Below are 24,848 nucleotides of genomic sequence, written 5' to 3'. Positions count from 1 at the left end.
AGGCTGGACTAGATGGGTCCTCACTGGTCTGATCCAGCAGTGTTCTTCTGATGTTCTTTTGAAGGCCTCAGCCTCTATGTCCTGGTGTTGGCCCTCCAGAGGAACTGGTTGACCACTGTGTGGGACAGAAGGCTGGACTAGATGGACCCTCACTGGTCTGACCCAGCAGGGCTCTTCTGATTTTCTTCTCAGGGAAAGACCTCGGCCTCTCTGCCCAGTTGTTGGCCATCCAGAGGAACTGGTTGGCCACTGTTTGAGGCAGGATGCTGGACGAGATGGACCCTCACTGGTCTGATCCAGCAAGGCTCTTCTAAGGTTCTTATAAAGGCCTCGGCCTCTCTGCCTGTTGTGGCCCTCCAGAGGAACTGGCTGGCCACTGTGTGAGACAGGATGCTGGACTAGATGGACCCTCACTGGTCTGATCCAGCAGAGCTATTCTGATGTTCTTAGGAAAGCCTTGGCCTCTCTGCCCTGTTGTGGCCCTCCAGAGGAATTGGTTGGCCTCTGTGTGAGACAGGATGCTGGACTAGATGGACCCTCACTGGTCTAACCCAGCAATGCAGCTCTCATGTTCTTAGAAGCATGGAAGGAATGAAACCTTACCCATCAGATCCCTGGTCTGATCCAGCAGGGCTCTTTTGATATTCTTCTCAGGAGAAGGTCTCAGCCTCTCTGCCCTATTGTTGGCCTTCCAGAGGAACCGGCTGGCCACTGTGTGAGACAGGAGGCTGGACTAAGTGGACCTTCACTGGTCTGACCCAGGAGGGCTCTTCTGATGTTCTTATGAAGGCCTCGGCCTCTCTGCCCTGTTGTTGGCCCTCCAGAGGAACTGGCTGGCCACTGTGTGAGACAGGATGCTGGACTAGATGGACCCTCACTGGTCTGATCCAGCAGAGCTATTCTGATGTTCTTAGGAAAGCCTTGGCCTCTCTGCCCTTTCCCTTCCTCCCCCACAACAGACACCCTCTTTTGATATTCTTCTCAGGAGAAGGTCTCAGCCTCTCTGCCCTATTGTTGGCCTTCCAGAGGAACCGGCTGGCCACTGTGTGAGACAGGAGGCTGGACTAGGAGGACCTTCACTGGTCTGACCCAGGAGGGCTCTTCTGATGTTCTTATGAAGGCCTCGGCCTCTCTGCCCTGTTGTTGGCCCTCCAGAGGAACTGGTTGGCCACTGTGTGGACAGGATGCTGGACTAGATGGACCCTCACTGGTCTAACCCAGCAATGCAGCTCTCATGTTCTTAGAAGCATGGAAGGAATGAAACCTTACCCATCAGATCCCTGGTCTGATCCAGCAGGGCTCTTTTGATATTCTTCTCAGGAGAAGGCCTCAGCCTCTCTGCCCTGTTGTTGGCCTTCCAGAGGAACCGGCTGGCCACTGTGTGAGACAGGAGGCTGGACTGGATGGACCTTCACTGGTCTAACCCAGCAATGCACCTCTCATGTTCTTAGAAGCACGGAAGGAATGAAACTTTCCCCACGCACAGACTGAGCATACCCCACAGTAGGATTTGAGGGGCAAAGAGATTAAGATAAAATGGCCGCCTTCCCTTGCCTCTGCCGTTCTGGACGTGGTAGAGCAGAGAGAGCCTTGAACGTGGAAAGGGTGGAAGCCCATTTCCTCCAACAGCACTGAGGAGCTGCTTCGAAATTTACCCACCCCATTCGGTTAGGAAGACTTTCCCCAGGTTGGGAGACTTTCAGCAGGAAGGCATTCTGTCAAACTGGTTTGGCAAGGGAAGACTGCCTGAGGGGTAGCAGGGAAGAGGAGCACAAGTAGAAAGAGGGAGCGGGGAAGGAGGGGGGCCACAAATCAAGCCAAGGCGGGTGGGGGAACGAAAGCTCTCCAATGCATTTCTCTTTTAGCTGTACTGACACACTCGAACAGGGACTTTGGTTGCTTATCCCATTACGTATATCGAACCCATCTCCCACTGTCACTGAAAGAACCTCACATTTTGCCATACTGCTGTTTTGTTGCTTTCGCATGCTCCTTTGTTTTGTTTTGTTGCTTTCGCACTGCTGAGCAGACAGGTTAAAACGGATAAAAGGAAGTCTTTCTTCACCCAAAGGGTGATTAACGTGTGGAATTCACTGCCACAGGTGGTGGTGGCGGCTACAAGCATGGCCACCTTCAAGAGGGGTTTAGATAAAAATATGGAGCAGAGGTCCATCAGTGGCTATTAGCCACAGTGTGTATGTGTGTATATAAATATCATTTTTTTGACCACTGAGTGTTGGACTCGATGGGCCACTGGCCTGATCTAACATGGCTTCTCTTATGTTCTTATGTGACACAGAGTGTTGGACTGGATGGGCCATTGACCTGATTCAACATGGCTTCTCTTATGTTCTTATGTGATACAGAGTGTTGGACTGGATGGGCCACTGGGCTGATCCAACATGGCTTCTCTTATGTTTTTCTGTGACACAGAGTGTTGGACTGGATGGGCCACTGGCCTGATCCAACATGGCTTCTCTTATGTTCTTATGTGACACAGAGTGTTGGACTGGAGGGGCCACTGGCCTGATCCAACATGGCTCCTCTTATGTTCTTATGTGACACAGAGTGTTGGACTGGAGGGGCCACTGGGCTGATCCAACATGGCTTCTCTTATGTTCTTATGTGACAGAGTGTTGGACTGGAGGGGCCACTGGCCTGATCCAACATGGCTTCTCTTATGTTCTTATGTGACACAGAGTGTTGGACTGGATGGGCCACTGGCCTGATCCAACATGGCTTCTCTTATGTTCTTATGTGACACAGAGTGTTGGACTGGAGGGGCCATTGGCCTGATCCAGCATGGCTTCTCTTATGTTCTTATGTGACACAGAGTGTTGCACTGGAGGGGCCATTGGCCTGATCCAACAGGGCTTCTCTTATGTTCTTGTGTGACACAGAGTGTTGGACTGGAGGGGCCACTGGCCTGATCCAACATGGCTTCTCTTCTGTTCTTGTGTGACACAGAGTGTTGGACTGGAGGGGCCATTGGCCTGATCCAGCAGGGCTTCTCTTCTGTTCTTATGTGACACAGAGTGTTGGACTGGAGGGTCCACTGGGCTGATCCAACAGGGCTTCTCTTATGTTCTTATGTGACAAAGAGTGTTGGACTGGAGGGGCCATGTTGGATCAGATCAAAGGCTTGTTCCATTTGTTGATTTTTCTATTCTGCCATTGTACCATTTTGCATTCTAGACCACTGCCTACCAGATAATTTTACTTCACTGTCATTGGTTCTTAAATCTGTACCACGTTGCATTCTGGGCCACCGCCCACCAGCTATGTCTGGCTCTGCTCAGCTATGTGTGGTTTTGCTCCCTGTGCTGGATTCCTCGCCTGAGGAAGTGTGCTTAAGAGCACACGAAAGCTGACGTTCTGAAAAAAAACTGGTTGGTCTTAAAGGTGCCACTTGACTCCTGCTTTGTTTAATTGATCACATGGTCACGTAAAACAGTGTGGCTTGGCCGTTTGGTCTGGAGAGCCAGAAAAGGTAATAAAATCCCCTGCCAAATGGTGTTTCTGTAAATCTAGGTGAATCACAAAAGGACCTGTATATCACAGTTGCAGTCCACCCAATCTACTTATCAACATCAATCTATGTCCTACCCAGAGTTCAGAATAGGGTTGCCAATCCCCAGGTGGGGGCAGGGGACCCTCCCTACGCTTCAGGGTCATCAGAAAGCGGGGGAGGGGGGGAGAGAAAGGTCTGTTGACCACTCTATTACTCCCTGTGGGGACCAATTCCCATAGGGAATAATGGAAAATTGATCCGCAGGTATCGGGGGCTCTGCGGGGGCTGTTTTTTTGAGGTAGAGGCACCAAATTTGCAGCACAGCATCCAGCGCATATCCTCAAACAACCCTCCAGGTTTCAAAAAGATTGGACCGAGGATAACAATTCTATGAGGCCCAAAAGAAGGTGCCCCTATCTGTCATTATTTCCGACAGAGGGAAGGCAGTTAAAAGGTGTGCTCAGCTCTGTATGGCTTTGCTCACTGTGCCGGATTCCTCGTCTGATGAAGTGTGCTTAAGAGCACACGAAAGCTTGTGTTCTAAATAAAAATTGGTCGGTCTTAAAGATGTGGCTTGACTCCTGCTTTGTTCCCTCTCCTTAGGCAGCGCTCAGTGTGACTCCTGGGACCAACCTCCTAGCACAGGGCCTTCTGGGGTCTTTTTGTAAGCCAAGGGCCAGTTCCTCAAGGAAAGGCAGCCGGGGACCATGAGCAGAGCTCTTTGGCACCCTTTGGGATTGTGTAAGGTGCTGTACAGATCTCGGAAGGGACAGGAATGCAGGGAGAAAGGGGTAGGGGGAGTAGAGAAGAGGCTGGAGAGACCGCTAAAGATGCTTCCACGTGTCCTGAAGACCGTGCTTCCAAACCACTTTTGCAGCTGGATTTCACTGCGCGGAAATGTAAAAGCCACCTGCAAACCACTGATAAAGACCACAGAAAGCGGACTGAATGTGGTTTGGTGTAGTGGTTACGAGCTTTGAAAGCACTGAATGTGTAGCGGTTAAGTGCACGGACTCTGATCTGGGAGAACCGGGTTTGATCCCCCACTCCTCCCTTGCAGCTGCTGGAATGGCCTTGGGTCAGCCGGCACTCTTGCAGAGCTGTCCGTGAAAGAGCAGTTTCCGAGAGATCTCTCTCAGCCCCACGTACCTCACAGGGAGTTTGTTGTTGTGGGAGAAGATAAAGGAGATTGTAAGCTGCTCTCCTCCTCCTCTTTTTCTTCTCCTTCACCAGTTCGGCATAGTGGTTAAGTGTGCAGACTCTTATCTGGGCAAACGGGGTTTGATTCCCCACTCTTCCGCTTCCACCTGCTGGAATGGCCTTGGGTCAGCCATAGTTTTCATGGGAGTTGTCCTTGAAAGAGCAGCTTCTGTGAGAGCTCTCTCAGCCCCACCTACCTCACAGGGTGTTTGCTGTTGTGGGGGAAGGTAAAGGAGACTGTGACCGCTCTGGGACTCAGAGTGAAGGGCAGGATATAAATCCAATATCATCATCATCTTCTTTACTCAGCATGTGTGGGAGTGCAGGACCGTACCCAAGATCAACTCTTCAGTTCATGCGAGGAGATGACCCAGAAAGTCCTCGGTTCAAACCTCATCTCTACCAACCAACCTTCTTAGGCAAGGCATGAACCCCCTGCCTCCTTCTCAAATGAGCATACGAAGCTGCCATACTGAATCAGACCCTTGGTCCATCAAAGTCAGTATTGTCTTCTCAGACTGGCAGTGGCTCTCCAGGGTCTCAAGCTGAGGTTTTTCACACCTATTTGCCTGGACCCTTTTTAGTTGGAGATGCCGGGGATTGAACCTGGGACCTTCTGCTTCCCAAGCAGATGCTCTACCCCTGAGCCACAGCCCCATTCATGGCTCTCCAGGGTCTCAAGCTGAGGATTTTCACACCTATTTGCCTGCACCCTTTTTTGGAGATGCCGGGGATTGAACCTGGGACCTTCTGCTTAGCAAGCAGATGCTCTACCACTGAGCCACTGTCTCCCGCCCCGGGAGGACATCAGCCTACCTTACAGGGCTGCTTGTAAGAACTGTTGTAACAGTTAGACGAGGCACTCAGAAGACCGCTCCCCACCCGAAGCAGCCTACTCAGTAATAAGATTTGGCACCTGCAGAGACGTCATAATCTCCACATCCCGTTCCTTCTACCCCTCCTTGCCTTCTACAGCCCCAATCACACACAATCGGCTTCTTTCGACTGTCCACGTTCTCCCTCACCCGCCGTTCGTTTCTTTGGCTGTTGCTCCTTCGTTTGGATTTCAGGTTTCGGCCGCCGTCCCCTTATTTCCTAATATTTTTTAAACGGTGCTGTTTCCGCAAGTTGCACTCTGCGTTGTCAAAGAGGAAGGACGATAAACGTACGGAGAAGGAAGCATCGCAGAACGTTTCCTCTAATTCAAATCCCGAAGGGATCCTAGGAAGAGCCCGAAGGCAGCACAGAGCAAAAGCAAAGTGATGCGGGTCAGTCAGAGGTTACTGCCATGGTGGCTGAGGGGAAACCTCCACATTCAGAGACAGTAAGCCTCTGAAGCCCCAGGGCCAGGAGGCAACATCAGGGGAAGGCCTCAGCCTCTCTACCCTTTTGTTGGCCCTCCAGAGGAACCGGCTGGCCACTGTGAGAGACAGGAGGCTGGACTAGATGGACCTTCACTGGTCTGATCCAGCAGGGCTCTTCTGATGTTCTCATGAAGGCCTCAGCCTCTCTGCCCTGTTGTTGGCCCTCCAGAGGAACTGGTCGGCCACTGTGTGAGACAGGAGGCTGGACTAGATGGACCCTCCCTGGTCTGATCCAGCAGGGCTCTTCTGATGTTCTTATGAAGACCTCAGCCTCTCTACCCTTTTGTTGGCCCTCCAGAGGAACTGGTTGGCCCCTGTGTGGGACAGGAGGCTGGACTAGATGGACCCTCGCTGGTGTGATCCAGCAGGGCTCTTGTGATGTTCTTCTCAGGGGAAGGCCTCAGACTCTCTGCCCTGTTGTTGGCCCTCCAGAGGAACTGGCTGGCCACTGTGTGAGACAGGAGGCTGGACTAGATGGACCCTCACTGGTGTGATCCAGCAGGGCTCTTCTGATGTTCTTATGAAGACCTCAGCCTCTCTGCCCTGTTGTTGGCCCTCCAGAGAAACTGGTTGGCCCCTGTGTGAGACAGGAGGCTGGACTAGATGGACCCTCACTGGTGTGATCCAGCAGGGCTCTTCTGATGTTCTTATGAAGACCTCAGCCTCTCTGCCCTGTTGTTGGCCCTCCAGAGAAACTGGTTGGCCCCTGTGTGAGACAGGAGGCTGGACTAGATGGACCCTCACTGGTGTGATCCAGCAGGGCTCTTCTGATGTTCTTATGAAGACCTCAGCCTCTCTACCCTTTTGTTGGTCCTCCAGAGGAACTGGTTGGCCCCTGTGTGAGACAGGAGGCTGGACTAGATGGACTCTCACTGGTCTGACCCAGCAGGGCTCTTCAAAGGCCCGTTTGAAATCTACAAGGGATAGGGCCTTCTCCGTAATGGCCCCTTCCTGGTGGAACCAGCTGCCGGAAGAGGTAAGGGCCCTGCGGGATCTGGCTCAATTCCGCAGGGCCTGTAAGACAGTCCTCTTCCGGCTGGCTAACAACTAACCAGCACTTGAAACTTGAAACTGAGTGTAGTTTTTGTAAGATTGCTGTATGTTTTTAATGTTTTAATTATACTACTGTGTGAAATGTTTAAATTTTAACTATGTAAACTGTGAAATGTTTAAACTTTTATGCTTAATTTTATATTCTTATGTTAGATTTTATATGTTGTAAGCCGCCCTGAGCCACCTGGTGGGAAGGGCGGGATACAAATTACAAATAAATTAAACTAAACTAAACTGATGTTCTTCTCAGGGGAAGGCCTCAGCCTCTCTGCCCTGTTGTTGGCCCTCCAGAGGAACTGGTTGGCCACTGTGTGAGACAGGAGGCTGGACTAGATGGACCCTCCCTGGTCTGATCCAGCAGGGCTCTTCTGATGTTCTTATGAAGGCCTCGGCCTCTATGCCCAGTTGTTGGCCCTCCAGAGGAACTGGCTGGCCACTGTGTGAGACAGGAGGCTGGACTAGATGGACCCTCACTGGTCTGACCCAGCAGGGCTCTTCTGATGTTCTTCTGAAGGCCTCAGCCTCTGTGCCCTGTTGTTGGTCCTCCAGAGGAACTGGTTGGCCACTGTGTGAGACAGGAGGCTGGACTAGATGGACCCTCACTGGTCTGATCCAGCAGGGCTCTTCTGATGTTCTTCTCAGGGGAAGGCCTCGGCCTCTGCCCTATTGTTGGCCCTCCAGAGGAACTGGCTGACCCCTGTGTGAGACAGGAGGCTGGACTAGATGGACCCTCCCTGGTCTGATCCAGCAGGGCTCTTCTGACGTTCTTACCCAATCGAGGGTTTATATTCTGTACTCCCGCGACACCTTAACCGAATCCCCCATGCAAAGGAGTGACAAGACAAGTGTGTGTGTTCTGCACAAGTAAAAAGCTTGTCATCTAAATGCAAAGTCCCACCCTCTGTCAGTGTATCTATCCAACCAAGCCCACGCGTGCAGGAGAATGAGACGGCAGAATCTCAGCATGAGAGCCAGAGTTTGCGTAGTGGTCAGAGTACTGAGCTATTATCAAGGAGACCCGGGTTCAAAACCCCACTCTGCCATGGGAGCCTGCTGGGCGATCTTGGACCTGTCACTTCCCTGCAGCCGAATTTTACCTCACAGGGTTGTTGTGAGTTTAAAAGGTGGAAGAGGAGAATGTCTGAAGCCATTCTGTATCCTCCCTGGGGACAAGGCAGTGTTTGTAGGAAGAAGAAAAATTATTGCAGATTTATACCCTGCCCTTCCCTCTGAACCAGAGACTCAGAGCCACAACAGACACCCTGTGAGGTGGGTGGGGCCGAGAGAGCTCTGACAGAAGCTGCCCTTTCAAGGACAACCTCTGCCAGAGCTATGGCTGACCCAAGGCCATTCCAGCAGCTGCAAGTGGAGGAGCCTGGAATCAAACCCAGTTCTCCCAGATAAGAAGAGAAGTCTGCAGATTTATACCCCACCCTTCTCTCTGAATCAGAGACTCAAGAGCACCTTACAATCTCCTATCTTCTCCCCCCACAACAGACACCCTATGAGGTGGGTGGGGCTGAGAGAGCTCTGACAGAAGCTGCCCTTTCAAGGACGACCTCTGCCAGAGCTATGGCTGACCCAAGGCCATTCCAGCAGCTGCGAGTGGAGAAGTGGGGAATCAAACCCGGTTCTGCCAGATAAGAGTCCACACTTTCACCACGACACCAAACTGGCTCTCATAAAGTAAATAAAATTTAAAAGATAGCATAAAAATAAAGCACATAAAATAGATAACAAAACAGGATGAATCAAATGGGGGGGGGAGCCATACATGTAATGCTCCCCTTTGTAAAAATGTCCCTGTAAATAATAATAAAAAATCATTACTATTCATGTACAGGAAACTTCGCAGAAAAGTCAACCCTCACCTGCAATCTGAAACAGCGCAGTCTATCCCACCACTCCATCTTCCGTCTCCCCCTTATATCTGCATGGTTCCTTCACACATCTTTCACAAGCCCCCACTGCTCCGTCGGCTGGCTTGGAGGAGACGTTTGTCTCTTTACATCACTTCTCCAAGTCAAGCCAGCCAGCAGCTTGAAGAATACATTTAAAGTTAAAGCTGCTTTCCTTCCACCTCTCCCTCCCTATTTCCTCTCTTCCTTCCGGCTCTTAAAACATCTGGCATTCGTGTCTTGGGACTGATATAAACCGCTGTTTTTTTCTACGTGGCTCTTCTGTTAAGCTAGGCAATGAAAGTGAAACGGAACGGAATGTTTTTAAACGGTACAAAATTGCATGAAACGTTTTTAACGATGTTATTGCGATTTAATTTTAACACTATGTCGCATTAATTGTTGTTAGCCGCCCTGAGCCTGTCGGGGGGGGGGTACAAATGTAGGGAAGGAGGGAGGGAGGGAGGAGGTGAGTGTTGGACTGGATGGGCCATTGGCCTGCTCTAACATGCCTTCGCTTATGTTCTTATAGATGGAACTCTCTGTCTGGGGTAGGGATGCTCTGTATTCTTGGGTGCTTGGGGGGCACAGCGGGAGGGCTTCTAGTGTCCTGGCCCTACTGGTGGACCTCCTAGGTTTTTTGGCCACTGTGTGACAAAGAGTGTTGGACTTGATGGGCCACTGGCCTAATCCAACATGACTTCTCTTATGTTCTTATGTCTGGGGCAGTGATGCTCCGTATTCTTGGTGCTTTGGAGGGGGGCAACAGTGGGAGGGTTTCTAGTGTCCTGGCCCCACTGATGGACCTCCTGATGGCACCTGGGTTTTTTTGGCCACTGTGTGACACAGAGTGTTGGACTGGATGGGCCACTGGCCTGATCCGACATGGCTTCTCTTCTGTTCTTATGTGACACAGAGTGTTGGATTGGATGGGCCATTGGCCTGATCCGACATGGCTCCTCTTATGTTCTTATGTGACACAGTGTTGGACTGGATGGGCCACTGGCCTGATCCAACATGGCTTCTCTTATGTTCTTATGTGACACAGAGTGTTGGACTGGAGGGGCCATTGGCCTGATCCAACATGGCTTCTCTTATGTTCTTATGTGACACGGAGTGTTGGACTGGATGGGCCATTGGCCTGATCTGACATGGCTCCTCTTATGTTCTTATGTGACACAGTGTTGGACTGGATGGGCCACTGGCCTGATCCGACATGGCTTCTCTTCTGTTCTTATGTGACACAGAGTGTTGGATTGGATGGGCCATTGGCCTGATCCAGCATGGCTTCTCTTATGTTCTTATGTGACACAGTGTTGGACTGGATGGGCCACTGGCCTGATCCAACATGGCTTCTCTTATGTTCTTATGTGACACAGAGTGTTGGACTGGAGGGGCCATTGGCCTGATCCAACATGGCTTCTCTTATGTTCTTATGTGACACGGAGTGTTGGACTGGATGGGCCATTGGCCTGATCTGACATGGCTCCTCTTATGTTCTTATGTGACACAGTGTTGGACTGGATGGGCCACTGGCCTGATCCAACATGGCTTCTCTTATGTTCTTATGTGACACAGAGTGTTGGACTGGAGGGGCCATTGGCCTGATCCAACATGGCTTCTCTTATGTGACACAGAGCGTTGGACTAGAGGGGCCACTGGCCTGATCCAACATGGCTTCTCTTATGTTCTTATGTGACACAGAGTGTTGGACTAGAGGGGCCAATGGCCTAATCCGACAGGGCTTCTCTCATGCTCTTATGTCCAGTGTTCCACCAACATGAATGACACACACCAGAAGCAGAGACCGAGAAATTCTTCCCTTCGGACCGGCCACCATGCACAACATCTCAGCAGGGCAGGACTCGGCCTCTGCGGCAGGCCAGCGCTCAACCTCCCAGACAGAAAGGTGGCCTCTTCTCCTGCCACATTCCTTCATGTTTACCTGCCCCCCACTTCAACCCTTCACCCGCCCCAGGAGAAAGTCGGGTCGGGCAGGCTGCTTGTGTCTAAAGCGCCACCCCAGGGGGTTGAGTGAAGACAGGTGCGAGGCGGACACCGAGCCCAGGGCGATGCAGAGAGAAGGGGGGCGGGAGGGCCGAGGAGACAAGGAGGCCTTTCTGATTCCCTACAACAAAACACCTTCCCCCAGGCTACAGGTTTCCTTGTTCCTCCTCCGAAGAAGCAAAGCAAACACCGGGCTCCTCCGCCTGTCAAGCGATGTTTGACAATCCACCAGAAAGGGGAGAAAGCAAACGGGTCGGCCCCGCTCCGGGAACATTACTGTTTGCACAGAGTCCCCGAAGGAGCATATTTCAGCCCCTGCCAAAACCCTTTTATGAATGACTGAAAGGAAAGAGGGGGGGGGGCGCGTTTGCGGGAGTGCCGCCAGGGGGGGAAGAGTGGCATATTTGTACACGGAACGTAGGGGCAGAGAGCACTTAAGAGCTGCCCTTGAGTCAACAGCAGATTAGAGCCACACGCCAGAATTGCACTGAATTGCATGACAAAAGGCGTGGCCTGCCTCCCGGGCAAGCCCCCCTGCTCCTCCTTGGCTCTAGAAACCCAGCGGCAGGCAGGCAGCCCGCAGCACACCTTTGAAGACACGCAGGAAAGCCACTGCCGGCAGCCCAGCAAGCACCTGCAAAGGAGGAGGGTGCTGCAGCCGATGGAGAGCCCCAGTTTTGCAAACAACCTCATAAGAACATAAGAGAAGCCATCTTGGATGAGGCCAATGGCCCCTCCAGTCCAACACTCTGTGTCACATAAGAACGTAAGAGAAGCCATGTTGGATCAGGCCAATGACCCATCCAGTCCTACACTCTGTGTCACATAAGAACATAAGAGAAGCCCTGTTGGATCGGCCCAATGGCCCATCCAGTCCAACATTGTGTGTCACATAAGAACATAAGAGAAGCCATGTTGGATCAGGCCAATGGCCCATCCAGTCCAACACTCTGTGTCACATAAGAACACAAGAGAAGCCATGTTGGATCAGGCCAGTGTTCCCTCCAGTCCTACACTCGGTGTCACATAAGAACATAAGAGAAGCCATGTTGGATCGGCCCAATGGCCCATCCAGTCCAACATTCTGTGTCACATAAGAACGTAAGAGAAGCCATGTTGGATCAGGCCAATGGCCCATCCAGTCCTACACACTGTGTCACATAAGAACATAAGAGAAGCCATGTTGGATCAGGCCAATGGCCCATCCAGTCCAACACTCTGTGTCACATAAGAACACAAGAGAAGCCATGTTGGATCAGGCCAGTGTTCCCTCCAGTCCTACACTCTGTGTCACATAAGAACATAAGAGAAGCCATGTTGGATCAGGCCAATGGCCCCTCCAGTCCAACACTTTGTGTCACATAAGAACATAAGAGAAGCCGTGTTGGATCAGGCCAGTGTTCCCTCCAGTCCAACACTCTGTGTCACATAAGAATATAAGAGAAGCCATGTTGGATCAGGCCACTGGCCCCTCCAGTCCAACAGTTTGTGTCATATAAGAACATAAGAGAAGCCATGTTGGATCAGGCCAGTGGCCCCTCCAGTCCAACACTCTGTGTCACATAAGAACATAAGAGAAGCCATGTTGGATCAGGCTAATGGCCCATCCAGTAAAACACTCTGTGTCACATAAGAACATAAGAGAAGCCATGCTGGATCACGCCAATGGACCATCCAGTCCAACACTCTGTGTCACATAAGAACATAAGAAAAGCCATGTTGGATCAGGCCAGTTGCCCCTCCAGTCCAACACTCTGTGTCACATAAGAACATAAGAGAAGCCATGTTGGATCAGGCCAGTTGCCCCTCCAGTCCAACACTCTGTGTCACATAAGAACATAAAAGAAGCCATGTTGGATCAGGCCAATGGCCCCTCCAGTCCAACACTTTGTGTCACATAAGAACATAAGAGAAGCCATGTTGGATCAGGCCAGTGGCCCCTCCAGTCGAACACTCTGTGTCCCATAAGAACATAAGAGAAGCCATGTTGGATCAGGCCAGTGTCCCCTCCAGTCCAACACTCTGTGTCACATAAGAACATAAGTGAAGCCATGTTGGATCAGGCCAATGGCCCATCCAGTCCAACACTCTGTGTCACATAAGAACATAAGAGAACCATGTTGGATCAGGCCAGTGTCCCCTCCAGTCCAACACTCTGTGTCACATAAGAACATAAGAGAAGCCATGTTGGATCAGGCCAGTGGCCCCTCCAGTCCAACACTCTGTCTCCCATAAGAACATAAGGGAAGCCATGTTGCATCAGGCCAGTGGCCCCTCCAGTCCAACACTTGGTGTCACATAAGAACATAAGAGAAGCCATGTTGAATCAGGCCAGTAGCCCATCCAGTCCAATACCCCGGGTCACATAAGAACATAAGAGAAGCCATGTTGAATTAGGCCAATGGCAAATCCAGTCCAACACTCTGTGTCACATAAGAACATAAGAGAATCCATGTTGGATCAGGCCAGTGGCCCAACCAGTCCAACACTCTGTGTCACATAAGAACATAAGAGAAGCCCTGTTGGATCAGGCCAATGGCCGCTCCAGTCCAACACTCTGTGTCACATAAGAACATAAGAGAAGCCATGTTGGACCAGGCCAGTGGCCCCTCCAGTCCAACACTCTGTGTCACACAGTGGCCAACATATGTTTGTGTGTACACACACACACACACATATATATATATATATATATATATACATACACACAAACACACAAAAACACACACACACATTATATATATATATATACTGTGACTACTAACCACTGATGGACCTCTGCTCCGTATTTTTATCTAAACCCCTCTTGAAGGTGGCCATGCTTGTGGCCGCCACCACCTCCTGTGGCAGTGAATTCCACATTTTAATCACCCTTTGGGTGAAGAAGTACCTCCTTTTATCCGTTCTAACCTGACTGCTCAGCAATTTCACTGAATGCGCATGAGTTCTTGTACTTTCTCCATCCCATGCATAATGCATAGAGTCCCCTTCCCTGGGACCGCTCCCTGCCCCCCTTCAAAAGGCAGAACTTGCAACTTGCTCACAGCACCAGGGCAGGCTGGCGATTCTAAGAAAGCGGCCCCGGAAAAGGCTTCGGTGGGCACATGAGAAAGGGACTTTTCAGTGGCAGCCCCCTGATTATAGAACACGGGTGGCCAAACTGCAGCTAGGGAGCCACATGCGGCTAATTCCACACCTATTGTGCGGCTCTCAAAGCTGCTATTGCCCCAAAGGCTGGCTTGGAGATAGCATTTGTCTCTTTAAATAACTTCTCCTACCCAAGCTAGCTGGCAGCTTGGTTAACATATTTATTTTTAAATAGAAAAGGCCCAGCGGGAACTCACTGCATATTAGGCCACACCCCTGATGTCACCATTGGTTAACACGGGTTTGCTGTAGAAAAAGAGCAGCATAAGCTCATTTGCATATAAGGTCACACCCCCTGATGGCAAGCCAGGCAGAATTGCATCACTGCTAAAAAAAAAAAGGCCCTGTTTAAAGTTAAAAGTTGCTTTATTTCCACCTCTCCCACCCTCAATTTATTTCCTTCTTTCCTTGTGAGCCGTCCTGAGCAGGGAGGACGCGATATAAATCAAATAAACTAAACTGTCTTCTTCATGACTCTCAAACATCTCCCCCCCAGCCCCAACTCTCAATCGTTAGGCAGCAGCTGAATACAATTTTATGTAGGTCTGCGTCTCATCAAAGCAGTTCTAAACTGTGATTTTAATTTCTGGTTTTATGTATTTCTATGTCCCCTGTTTTCTGTATTTCTTTTCTATTGCCAGACGCCCTGAGCTCTGGAAAGCAGAAAGGTACTTAATAAATGTTTTCCAATAAAAGAACAAATAAAAGTGGATCGCAGGCGAGCAGCCGCACAGTTCCACATCTGCGAATCAGAGCAAAACCACTGGATCCTCCTTGGAGAGCCAGTTTGGTGTAGTGGTTAAGTGCACAGACTCTTATCTAGGAGAACTGGGTTTGATCCCCCGCTCCTCCACTTGTACCTGCTGGAATGGCCTTGGGTCAGCCATAACTCTGGCAGGAGTTGTCCTTGAAAGGGCAGCTGCTGGGAGAGCTCTCTCAGCCCCACCCACCTCACAGGGTGTCTGTTGTGGGGGAGGAAGGAAAATGAGATTGTGAGCCGCTCTGAGACTCTTCGGAGTGGAAGGCGGGATATAAATCCAGTATCTTCATCTACCTCACAGGGTGTCTGTTGTGGGGGAGGAAGGGAAAGGAGATTGTGAGCTGCTCTGAGACTCTTTGGAATGGAGGGCGGGATATAAATCCAATATCTTCATCTACCTCACAGGGTGTCTGTTGTGGGGGAGGAAGGGAAAGGAGATGGTGAGCCGCTCTGAGACTCTTCGGAGTGGAGGGCGGGATATAAATCCAATATCTTCATCTACCTCACGGGGTGTCTGTTGTGGGGGAGGAAGGGAAAGGAGATTGTGAGCCCCTCTGAGGCTCTTCGGAGTGGAGGGCGGGATATAAATCCAATATCTTCATCTACCTCACGGGGTGTCTGTTGTGGGGGAGGAAGGGAAAGGAGATTGTGAGCCGCTCTGAGACTCTTCGGAGTGGAGGGCGGGATATAAATCCAATATCTTCATCTACCTCACGGGGTGTCTGTTGTGGGGGAGGAAGGGAAAGGAGATTGTGAGCCGCTCTGAGACTCTTCGGAGTGGAGGGCGGGATATAAATCCAATATCTTCATCTACCTCACAGGGTGTCTGTTGTGGGGGAGGAAGGGAAAGGAGATTGTGAGCCGCTCTGAGACTCTTCAGAGTGGAGGGCGGGATAGAAATCCAATATCTTCATCTACCTCACAGGGTTCTGTTGTGGGGGAGGAAGGGAAAGGAGATTGTGAGCCCCTCTGAGGCTCTTCGGAGTGGAGGGCGGGATATAAATCCAATATCTTCATCTACCTCACAGGGTGTCTGTTGTGGGGGAGGAAGGGAAAGGAGATTGTGAGCCCCTCTGAGGCTCTTCGGAGTGGAGGGCGGGATATAAATCCAATATCTTCATCTACCTCACGGGGTGTCTGTTGTGGGGGAGGAAGGGAAAGGAGATTGTGAGCCCCTCTGAGGCTCTTCGGAGTGGAGGGCGGGATATAAATCCAATATCTTCTTCTGCTTCTTCATACCCCCGCCGTTTGCAAAAAGCCCAAGCAAGTCCTCGGCCCGCCGGGGGGCAGCGGCGCATTCCTCACTCACCCACATCGGGTCCCCGACATCCGCGTCTTGCATCCGGAAGCAGTCCATGCTGATCTCAATCTTATTAGAACGCCCATTTTCCGTCGGGTCGTCCAAAAAGTTCAGGTCAATCGGCTGAACGGAACAAATTGGCCTGCAAATGGGGAGAGAACGGAGGTGATGGCTGGCACTGCGGGGTAGGGCTGCCAGTCCCCCCCACACACACCAACCACCAGCAGAAGGGTGGGGACGGGGGGTTTGGTGGCCACAGCCAGCTTGGGAAGCTCCTGAAGATTTGATGATATTGGATTTATATACAGCCTTCCACTACGAATCTCAGAGTGGCTCACAATCGCCTTTATCTCCCTCCCCTACAACAGACACCCTGTGAGGTGGGTGGGGCTGAGAGGGCTCTCCCAGAAGCTGCCCTTTCAAGGACAGTGTCTCAGAGTGGCCTACAATCTCCTTTCCCTTCCTCCTCCACAACAGACACCCTGTGAGGTGGGTGGGGCTGAGAGAGCCCTCCCAGAAGCTGCCCTTTCAAGGACAGAGGCTCAGAGCAGCCTACAATCTCCTTTCCCTTCCTCCCCCACAACAGACACCCTGTGAGGTGGGTGGGGCTGAGAGAGCTCTCCCAGAAGCTGCCCTTTCAAGGACAGAGCCTCAGAGCAGTCTACAATCTCCTTTCCCTTCGTCCCCCACAACAGACACCCTGTGAGGTGGGTGGGGTTGAGAGAGGGCTCTCCCAGAAGCTGCCCTTTCAAGGACAGAGGCTCAGAGCATTCTACAATCTCCTTTCCCTTTTTTCCCCACAAAAGACACCCTGTGAGGTGGGTGGGGCTGAGAGAGCTCTCCCAGAAGCTGCCCTTTCAAGGACAGACGCTCAGAGCAGCCTACAATCTCCTTTCCCTTTCTCCCCCACAACAGACACCCTGTGAGGTGGGTGGGGCTGAGAGAGCCCTCCCAGAAGCTGCCCTTTCAAGGACAGAGGCTCAGAGCAGCCTACAATCTCCTTTCCCTTCCTCCCCCACAACAGACACCCTGTGAGGTGGTTGGGGCTGTGAGGGCTCTCACAGCAGCTGCCGTTTCAAGGATTACCCCTGCGAGAGCTCTGGCTGACCCAAGGCCATTCCAGCAGCCGCAAGTGGAGGAGTGGGGAATCAAACCCGGTTCTCCCAGAGAAAAGTCTGCATGCTTAACCACTACACCAAACCGGCTCTCAAACATCTGACATTTGGAGATGGAACTTTGGGAGGACCGGGACCTCAATGGGGTATGATGCTGGAAAGTCCACTCTCCAAAGTAGGGGTGTAGAACACAATTGTTATAAGGCCTTGTCTGTTGTGGGGGAGGAAGGTAAAGGAGATTGTGAGCCGCTCTGAGACTCTTTGGAGTGGAGGGCAGGATATAAATCCAATATCTTCATCTACCTCACGGGGTGTCTGTTGTGAGGGAGGAAGGGAAAGGAGATTGTGAGCCGCTCTGAGACTCTTCGGAGTGGAGGGCGGGATATAAATCCAATATCTTCATCTACCTCACAGGGTGTCTGTTGTGGGGGAGGGAGGGAAAGGAGATTGTGAGCCTCTCTGAGACTCTTTGGAGTGGAGGGCGGGATATAAATCCAATATCTTCATCTACCTCACAGGGTGTCTGTTGTGAGGGAGGAAGGGAAAGGAGATTGTGAGCCTCTCTGAGACTCTTCGGAGTGGAGTGCGGGATATAAATCCAACATCTTCATCTACCTCACGGGGTGTCTGTTCTGGGGGAGGAAGGGGAAGGAGATTGTGAGCCGCTCGGAGACTCTGTCCTTGAAAGGGCAGCTGCTGTGAGAGCCCTCTCAGCCCCATCCATAGGGTATAATGGAGTGCACAGCAGATATTCCCTCTCCCTCCCCCGCTTTCTAATGACTCTGAAGCGGGGGGAGGGCCTCCAAACTGGGGGATCCACAGCTTTCACCTGGGGATTGGCAACCCTAGTCAAATGCCAAAGGTAGCTTCTAAAAGGTGCTGCAGGGCTCAGTACTGGGTCCCATGCTCTTTAACTTGTTCATTAATAATCTGGAGTTGGAAGTAAGCAGTGAAGTGGCCAAGTTTGCAGATGACGCTAAATTGTTCAGGGTGGTGAGAACCAGAGAGGATTGTGAGGCACTCCAAAGGGATCTGTTGAGGCTGGGTGAGAGGGCGTCAACGTGGCAGATGCAGTTCAATGTAGCCAAGCGCAAAGTAATGCACATTGGGGCCAAAAATCCCAGCTACAAATACAAGTTGATGGGTTGTGAACTGGAAGAGACTGACCAAGAGAAAGATCTTGGGGTCGTGGTAGATAACTCACTGAAAATGTCAAGACAGTGTGCGATTGCAATAAAAAAGGCCAACGCCATACTGGGAATTATTAGGAAGGGAACTGAAAACAAATCAGCCAGTATCATAATGCCCTTGTATAAATCGATGGTGCAGTCTCATTTGGAATACTGTGTGCAATTCTAGTCACCGCACCTCAAAAAGGATATAGCCTTGGAAAAAGTTCAGAAAAGGGCAACTAAAATGATTACAGGTTTGGAACACTTTCCCTATGAAGAAAGGTCGAAACGCTTGGGACTCTTTAGCTTGGAGAAACGTCAACTGCGGGGTGACATGATAGAGGTTTACAAGATTATGCATGGGATGGAGAAAGTAGAGAGAGAAGTACTTTTCTCCCTTTCTCAAACTACAAGAACTCGTGAGCACTCCATGAAATTGCTGAGCAGTCAGGTTAAAACGGATAAAAGGAAGTCCTTCTTCACCGAAAGGGTGATTAACATGTGGAATTCTCTGCCACAGGAGGTGGTGGCGGCTACAAGCATAGCCAGCTTTAAGAGGGGATTGGATAAAAATATGGAGCAGAAGTCCATCAGTAGCTATTAGCCACAATATATATGTGTGCGTGTGTTCATGTATGTGTATGTATGTATATGTGTGTATATATACACACACACACACATATATTGGCCACCGTGTGACACAGAGCGTTGGACTGGAGGGGCCATTGGCCTGATCCAACAGGGCTTCTCTTATGTTCTTAAGGTCAGCGACCCATAGCCAAGAGGTTATTCCCACAGCATATCCTACCCAAGGCACACACAAACACACCCACCCCTTTCAAGTCACTGCATCTTTCTACTTACTGCTCAAGGATATCCCAAAGGTGCTGGAAAAGCTCTGGATTGAGGAATTCCCTGGTTTGCGAGCCCTGTGACATGGTAGACCGGCAGTAGCTCTCTGCCCAGGAAAAATGGCTGGGAGGATCCACAAACCTACAAAGAAACAACACATTTCACAAAAGTTCTATGCTGGAAGATCACGGGCAAGAGATAACAGAGAAGAAGAAGAAGAAGATATTGGATTTATATCCCGCCCTCCACTCCAAAGAGTCTCAGAGCGGCTCACAATCTCCTTTCCCTTCCTCCCCCATAACAGACACCCTGTGGGGTGGGTGGGGCTGGAGAGGGCTCTCACAGCAGCTGCCCTTTCAAGGACAACCTCTGCCAGAGCTATGGCTGACCCAAGGCCATGCTAGCAGGTGCAAGTGGAGGAGTGGGGAATCAAACCCGGTTCTCCCAGATAAGAGTCCGCACACTTAACCACTACACCAAACTGGCTCTCCTCTTTCCTCTTGCATAGCCAGATGTAAGCTGCCTATGACTATGGAGATTTCAAGCCTTGGCCACAACAGTGAAAAATAGCTAGAGGTCAGGAAAAAATCCTGACCAGAGGGAAGAAATGTCCCGTTTGGTGTGAGAGCCAATCTGGTGTAGTGGTTAAGGGTGCGGACTCTTATCTGGGAGAATCGGGTTCGATTCCCCACTCCTCCACTTGCAACTGCTGGAATGGCCTTGGGTCAGCCGTAGCTCTGGCAGAGGTTGTCCTTGAAAGGGCAGCTGCTGTGAGAGCCCTCTCAGCCCCATCCACCCCACAGGGTGTCTGTTGTTGGGGAGGAAGGGAAAGGAGATTGTGAGCCGCTCGGAGACTCTGTCCTTGAAAGGGCAGCTGCTGTGAGAGCCCTCTCAGCCTCATCCACCTCACAGGGTGTCTGTTGTGGGGGAGGAAGGGAAAGGAGATTGTGAGCCGCTTTGAGATACGGAGTGGAGGGTGGGATATAAATCCAATATATTCTTCTTCTTCCAACAGAGGAGGAAGAAGAGTAGAAGAGAGAGAGGAGTCTAGTAGAAAAATTTAAGAGTCCGGTAACACCTTAAAGCAGGGCTGGTCAAACTGTGGCTCTTTCACACATATTGTGTGGCTCTCAATGCCCCCACCGCCCCGTTGGCCGGCTTTAAATCACTTCTCCAAGTTAACCCAGCTGGTGGCTTGGGGAGTGCATTTACAATTAAAGTAACTTTCTTTTCACCACTCCCTCCCTATCTATTTGCCTGCCTTCTTTCCTGTCTTGCGGCTCTCAAACATCTGACATTTATTCTGTGTGGCTCTTACATTTAGAAGAAGAAGACTGCAGATTTATATCCCGTCCTTCTATCTGAATCAGAGTCTCAGAGCGGTTCACAATCTCCTTTCCCTTCCTCCCCCCCAACAGACACCCTGTGAGGTAGATGAAGATATTGGATTTATATCCCGCCCTCCACTTCGAAGAGTCTCAGAGTGGCTCACAATCTCCTTTCCCTTCCTCCTCCACAACAGACACCCTGTGAGGTAGATGAAGATACTGGATTTATATCCCGCCCTCCACTCCAAAGAGTCTCAGAGCGGCTCACAATCTCCTTTCCCTTCCTCTCCCCTACAACAGACACCCTGTGAGGTAGATGAAGATATTGGATTTATATCCCGCCCTCCACTTCGAAGAGTCCAGAGCAGCTCACAATCTCCTTTCCCTTCCTCCCCCCCAACAGACACCCTGTGAGGTAGATGAAGATATTGGATTTATATCCCGCCCTCCACTCCAAAGAGTCTCAGAGCGGCTCACAATCTCCTTTATCTCCCCCACAACAGACACCCTGTGAGGTAGATGAAGATATTGGATTTATATCCCACCCTCCACTCCAAAGAGTCTCAGAGCGGCTCACAATCTCCTTTACCTTCCTCCCCCCCAACAGACACCCTGTGAGGTAGATGAAGATATTGGATTTATATCCCGCCCTCCACTTCGAAGAGTCCAGAGCAGCTCACAATCTCCTTTCCCTTCCTCCCCCCCAACAGACACCCTGTGAGGTAGATGAAGATATTGGATTTATATCCCGCCCTCCACTCCAAAGAGTCTCAGAGCGGCTCACAATCTCCTTTATCTCCCCCACAACAGACACCCTGTGAGGTAGATGAAGATATTGGATTTATATCCCGCCCTCCACTCCAAAGAATCTCAGAGCGGCTCACAATCTCCTTTCCCTTCCTCCCCCACAACAGACACCCTGTGAGGCGGGTGGGGCTGAGAGAGCTCTGACAGAAGCTGTCCTTTCAAGGACAACTCTGCAAGAGCTATAGCTGACCCAAGGCCATTCCAGCAGCTGCAAGTGGAGGAGTTGGGAATCAAACCCGATTCTCCCAGATAAGAGCCTGCGCCATACTGGCTCTCTGGTCACATCTCACAAAATCACCTCCCATGGCAAAAATTTTACTAATCTTAAAGGTGCTCCAGGATTCCTGCTCTTTTCCGTTGCTACAGACAGAATACAATGGTGGTGGCCCATCGATTCTTGATCTATCTCCAGAGGGGAGTCCGACACACCCTAGTGTGTCAGTTTGGTGTAGTGGTGAAGTGTGCGGACTCTTATCTGGGAGAACTGGGTTTGATTCCCCACTCCTCCACTTGCACCTGCTGGAATGGCCTTGGGTCAGCCATAGCTCCCGTAGGGGTTGTCCTTGAAAGGGCAGCTGCTGTGAGGGCCCTCTCCAGCCCCACCCACCTCACAGGGCGTCTGTTGTGGGGGAGGAAGGTAAAGGAGGTTGTGAGCCGCTCTGAGACTCTACGGAGTGGAGGGCGGGATATAAATCCAATATCTTCTTCTTCATCTTCTAAACAGCTCCATCTTCTGGGACTGGGACACCAGCCCAGTCCTTTCGGGCTTCCGACCCCATGCACAAATTAACTTTACTTTCCATCACAGCAAGCAGGAGCTCTCATCTCTCCCCACGTCCAGAAGGGCACCCGCAGCTGGAAATGTAGCTGCTCAGTAGCCAAAGAACTTTCTGCATGAACACGGCAGGTGGCCTTGTAATGTCACAGCCCCTTGGTGCGTCCAAGACCTCAAGCTGCTCTCCTTCATGTGGGGCCTGGAGATCTCGTGCAATTCCAGCTGACAACCAGATGACAGAGAGGCAATAGCTGCTTTGTAGGTGGGGTTGCCACCCTCCAGGCGCGGCCTGGAGATCTTTCAGAATTACAGCTCACTTCCAAATAGAGAGCCAGTTTGGTGTAGTGATGAAGCGTGCAGACTCTTCTCTGGGAGAACCGGGTTTGATTCCCCCCTCCTCCACTTGCACCTACTGGAATGGCCTTGGGTCAGCCATAGCTCATGCAGAGCTGTCCTTGAAAGGGCAGCTTCTGTCAGAGCTCTCTCAGCCCCACCTACCTCACAAGGTGTCTGTCTCCTCAGAGCCAGTTTGGTGTAGTGGTTAAGTGTGCAGACTCTTATCCGGGAGAACCGGGTTTGAGTCCCCACTTCTCCACTTGCAGCTGCAATGGCATTGAGTCAGCCAGAGCTCTCTTAGGAGTTGTCCTTGAAAGGGCAGCTGCTGTGAGAGCTCTGTCAGTCCCACCCACCTCACAGGGTGTGTGTTGTGGTGTGGGGGAGGAAGGGAAAGGAGATTGTGAGCTGCTGAGCCTCTGAGAGCCAGTCTGGTGTAATGGTTAAGTGTGCAGACTCTTCTCTGGGATAACCGGGTTTGATTCCCCCCTCCTCCACTTGCAGCTGCTGATGTGCCCATATCAGCCCCAGAGGACACTACGATCTGGACAGCCTGTAAGATGGAGCTGTTCCGCCAAGCCCATGGGTGAGGCGGACGGATGTCCTTACCATCTAAACGGCACTGATTGCACTGATCTGTCCGCATCATCCGTGCCGCCTTAATGTGAGCGGGGATCTAATTGCTTCAATTTTCAATTGTTTTAACTGTTTTTATTGCTCTAAATTGTTTTTGATTGTTTTATTGTGTCGGAAGCCACCCTGAGCCCGCTATGGGAAAGGGCGGCCTATAAAATTGTGGCAATAAATAACTAAATGTGAGCTTGGATCAGCCACAAGTTCTCTCAAGGAAACAGTGAAGGCACAGCAGGAACCAGCAAAACCAAAACCAAAACAAACAACAATGACCCTTCCATTTTAATACAGAAATATTTAGAAACTCTGAGGAGCCAACAAGCATCCGTAAGTCTGTATCACAATAACAAAAATGTTTGAAAAGTCCCATAGAGAACACATCGATTTCACTTCTTGCACATCAATGCACATCAATGAATTGTAAGAACTTCCAGATACTTTTCCAACATGAAGTCTATCCGCAGACTCGGCTCCAAAGGATAGTTGACCTTCAGGTGATCGCCAGCTTGAGATGCACGTTTCACTGCATACAACTTTTTCATAAACTGAGAAATTCAACTTGCAATCTCACACAGACCATCTCTTGCATACGCCCATTTCTTTACAACGTACTTAAGAACATAAGAGAAGCCATGTTGGATCAGGCCAATGGCCCCTCCAGTCCAACACTCTGTGTCACATAAGAACATAAGAGAAGCCCTGTTGGATCAGGCCAATGGCCCCTCCAGTCCAACACTCTGTGTCACATAAGAACAGAAGAGAAGCCATGTTGGATCAGGCCAATGGCCCATCCAGTCCAACACTCTGTGTCACTTAAGAACATAAGAGAAGCCCTGTTGGATCAGGCCAATGGCCCCTCCAGTCCAACACTCTGTGTCACTTAAGAACATAAGAGAAGCCCTGCTGGATCAGGCCAATGGCCCCTCCAGTCCAACACTCTGTGTCACTTAAGAACATAAGAGAAGCCCTGTTGGATCAGGCCAATGGCCCCTCCAGTCCAACACTCTGTGTCACATAAGAACAGAAGAGAAGCCATGTTGGATCAGGCCAATGGCCCATCCAGTCCAACACTCTGTGTCACATAAGAACATAAGAGAAGCCACGTTGGATCAGGCCAATGGCCCATCCAGTCCAACACTCTGTGTCACATAAGAAGAGAAGCCATGTTGGATCAGGCCAGTGGCCCATCCAGTCCAACACTCTGTGTCACATAAGAAACGAAGCCATGTTGGATCAGGCCAGTGGCCCATCCAGTCCTACACTCTGTGTCATAGAAGAACATAAGAGAAGCCCTGTTGGATCAGGCCAATGGCCCATCCAGTCCAGCACTCTGTGTCACATAAGAACATAAGAGAAGCCATGTTGGATCAGGCCAGTGGCCCCTCCAGTCCAACACTCTGTGTCACATAAGAAGAGAAGCCATGTTGGATCAGGCCAGTGGCCCATCCAGTCCAACACTCTGTGTCATAGAAGAACATAAGAGAAGCCATGTTGGATCAGGCCAATGGCCCATCCAGTCCAACACACTATGTCACATAAGAAGAGAAGCCATGTTGGATCAGGCCAGTGGCCCATCCAGTCCAACACTCTGTC

General features: G+C 50.8%; 1 protein-coding gene and 1 non-coding gene across 3 annotated transcripts in view; both read right to left on the bottom strand.

Moving 5' to 3' along the window:
• TP63 (tumor protein p63) overlaps positions 1-19,515 on the bottom strand; it is a 221,674-nt gene extending 202,159 nt beyond the window's left edge. For both annotated transcript variants that reach the window (XM_060242855.1, XM_060242857.1), the window contains exons 1-2: positions 19,392-19,515; positions 16,250-16,382 (exon numbers count right to left, since the gene is read on the bottom strand). In XM_060242855.1, coding sequence (XP_060098838.1) covers positions 16,250-16,382; positions 19,392-19,465 — 207 coding nt within the window. In that variant the 5' untranslated portion in view covers positions 19,466-19,515. The remainder of the gene's footprint in view (positions 1-16,249; positions 16,383-19,391) is intronic.
• TRNAS-GCU (transfer RNA serine (anticodon GCU)) lies at positions 5,431-5,503 on the bottom strand. The gene has a single exon. It is a non-coding gene; the product is annotated as a tRNA-Ser (tRNA).
• Positions 19,516-24,848: the final 5,333 nt, after the last annotated feature.

This window comes from Heteronotia binoei, chromosome 6 (genome assembly GCF_032191835.1).
Source record: "Heteronotia binoei isolate CCM8104 ecotype False Entrance Well chromosome 6, APGP_CSIRO_Hbin_v1, whole genome shotgun sequence".
Classification (NCBI taxonomy): domain Eukaryota; kingdom Metazoa; phylum Chordata; class Lepidosauria; order Squamata; family Gekkonidae; genus Heteronotia; species Heteronotia binoei.
The sequence above is the reverse complement of the archived record's forward strand: the minus strand, read 5'-3'. Positions and strand labels throughout refer to the sequence as shown.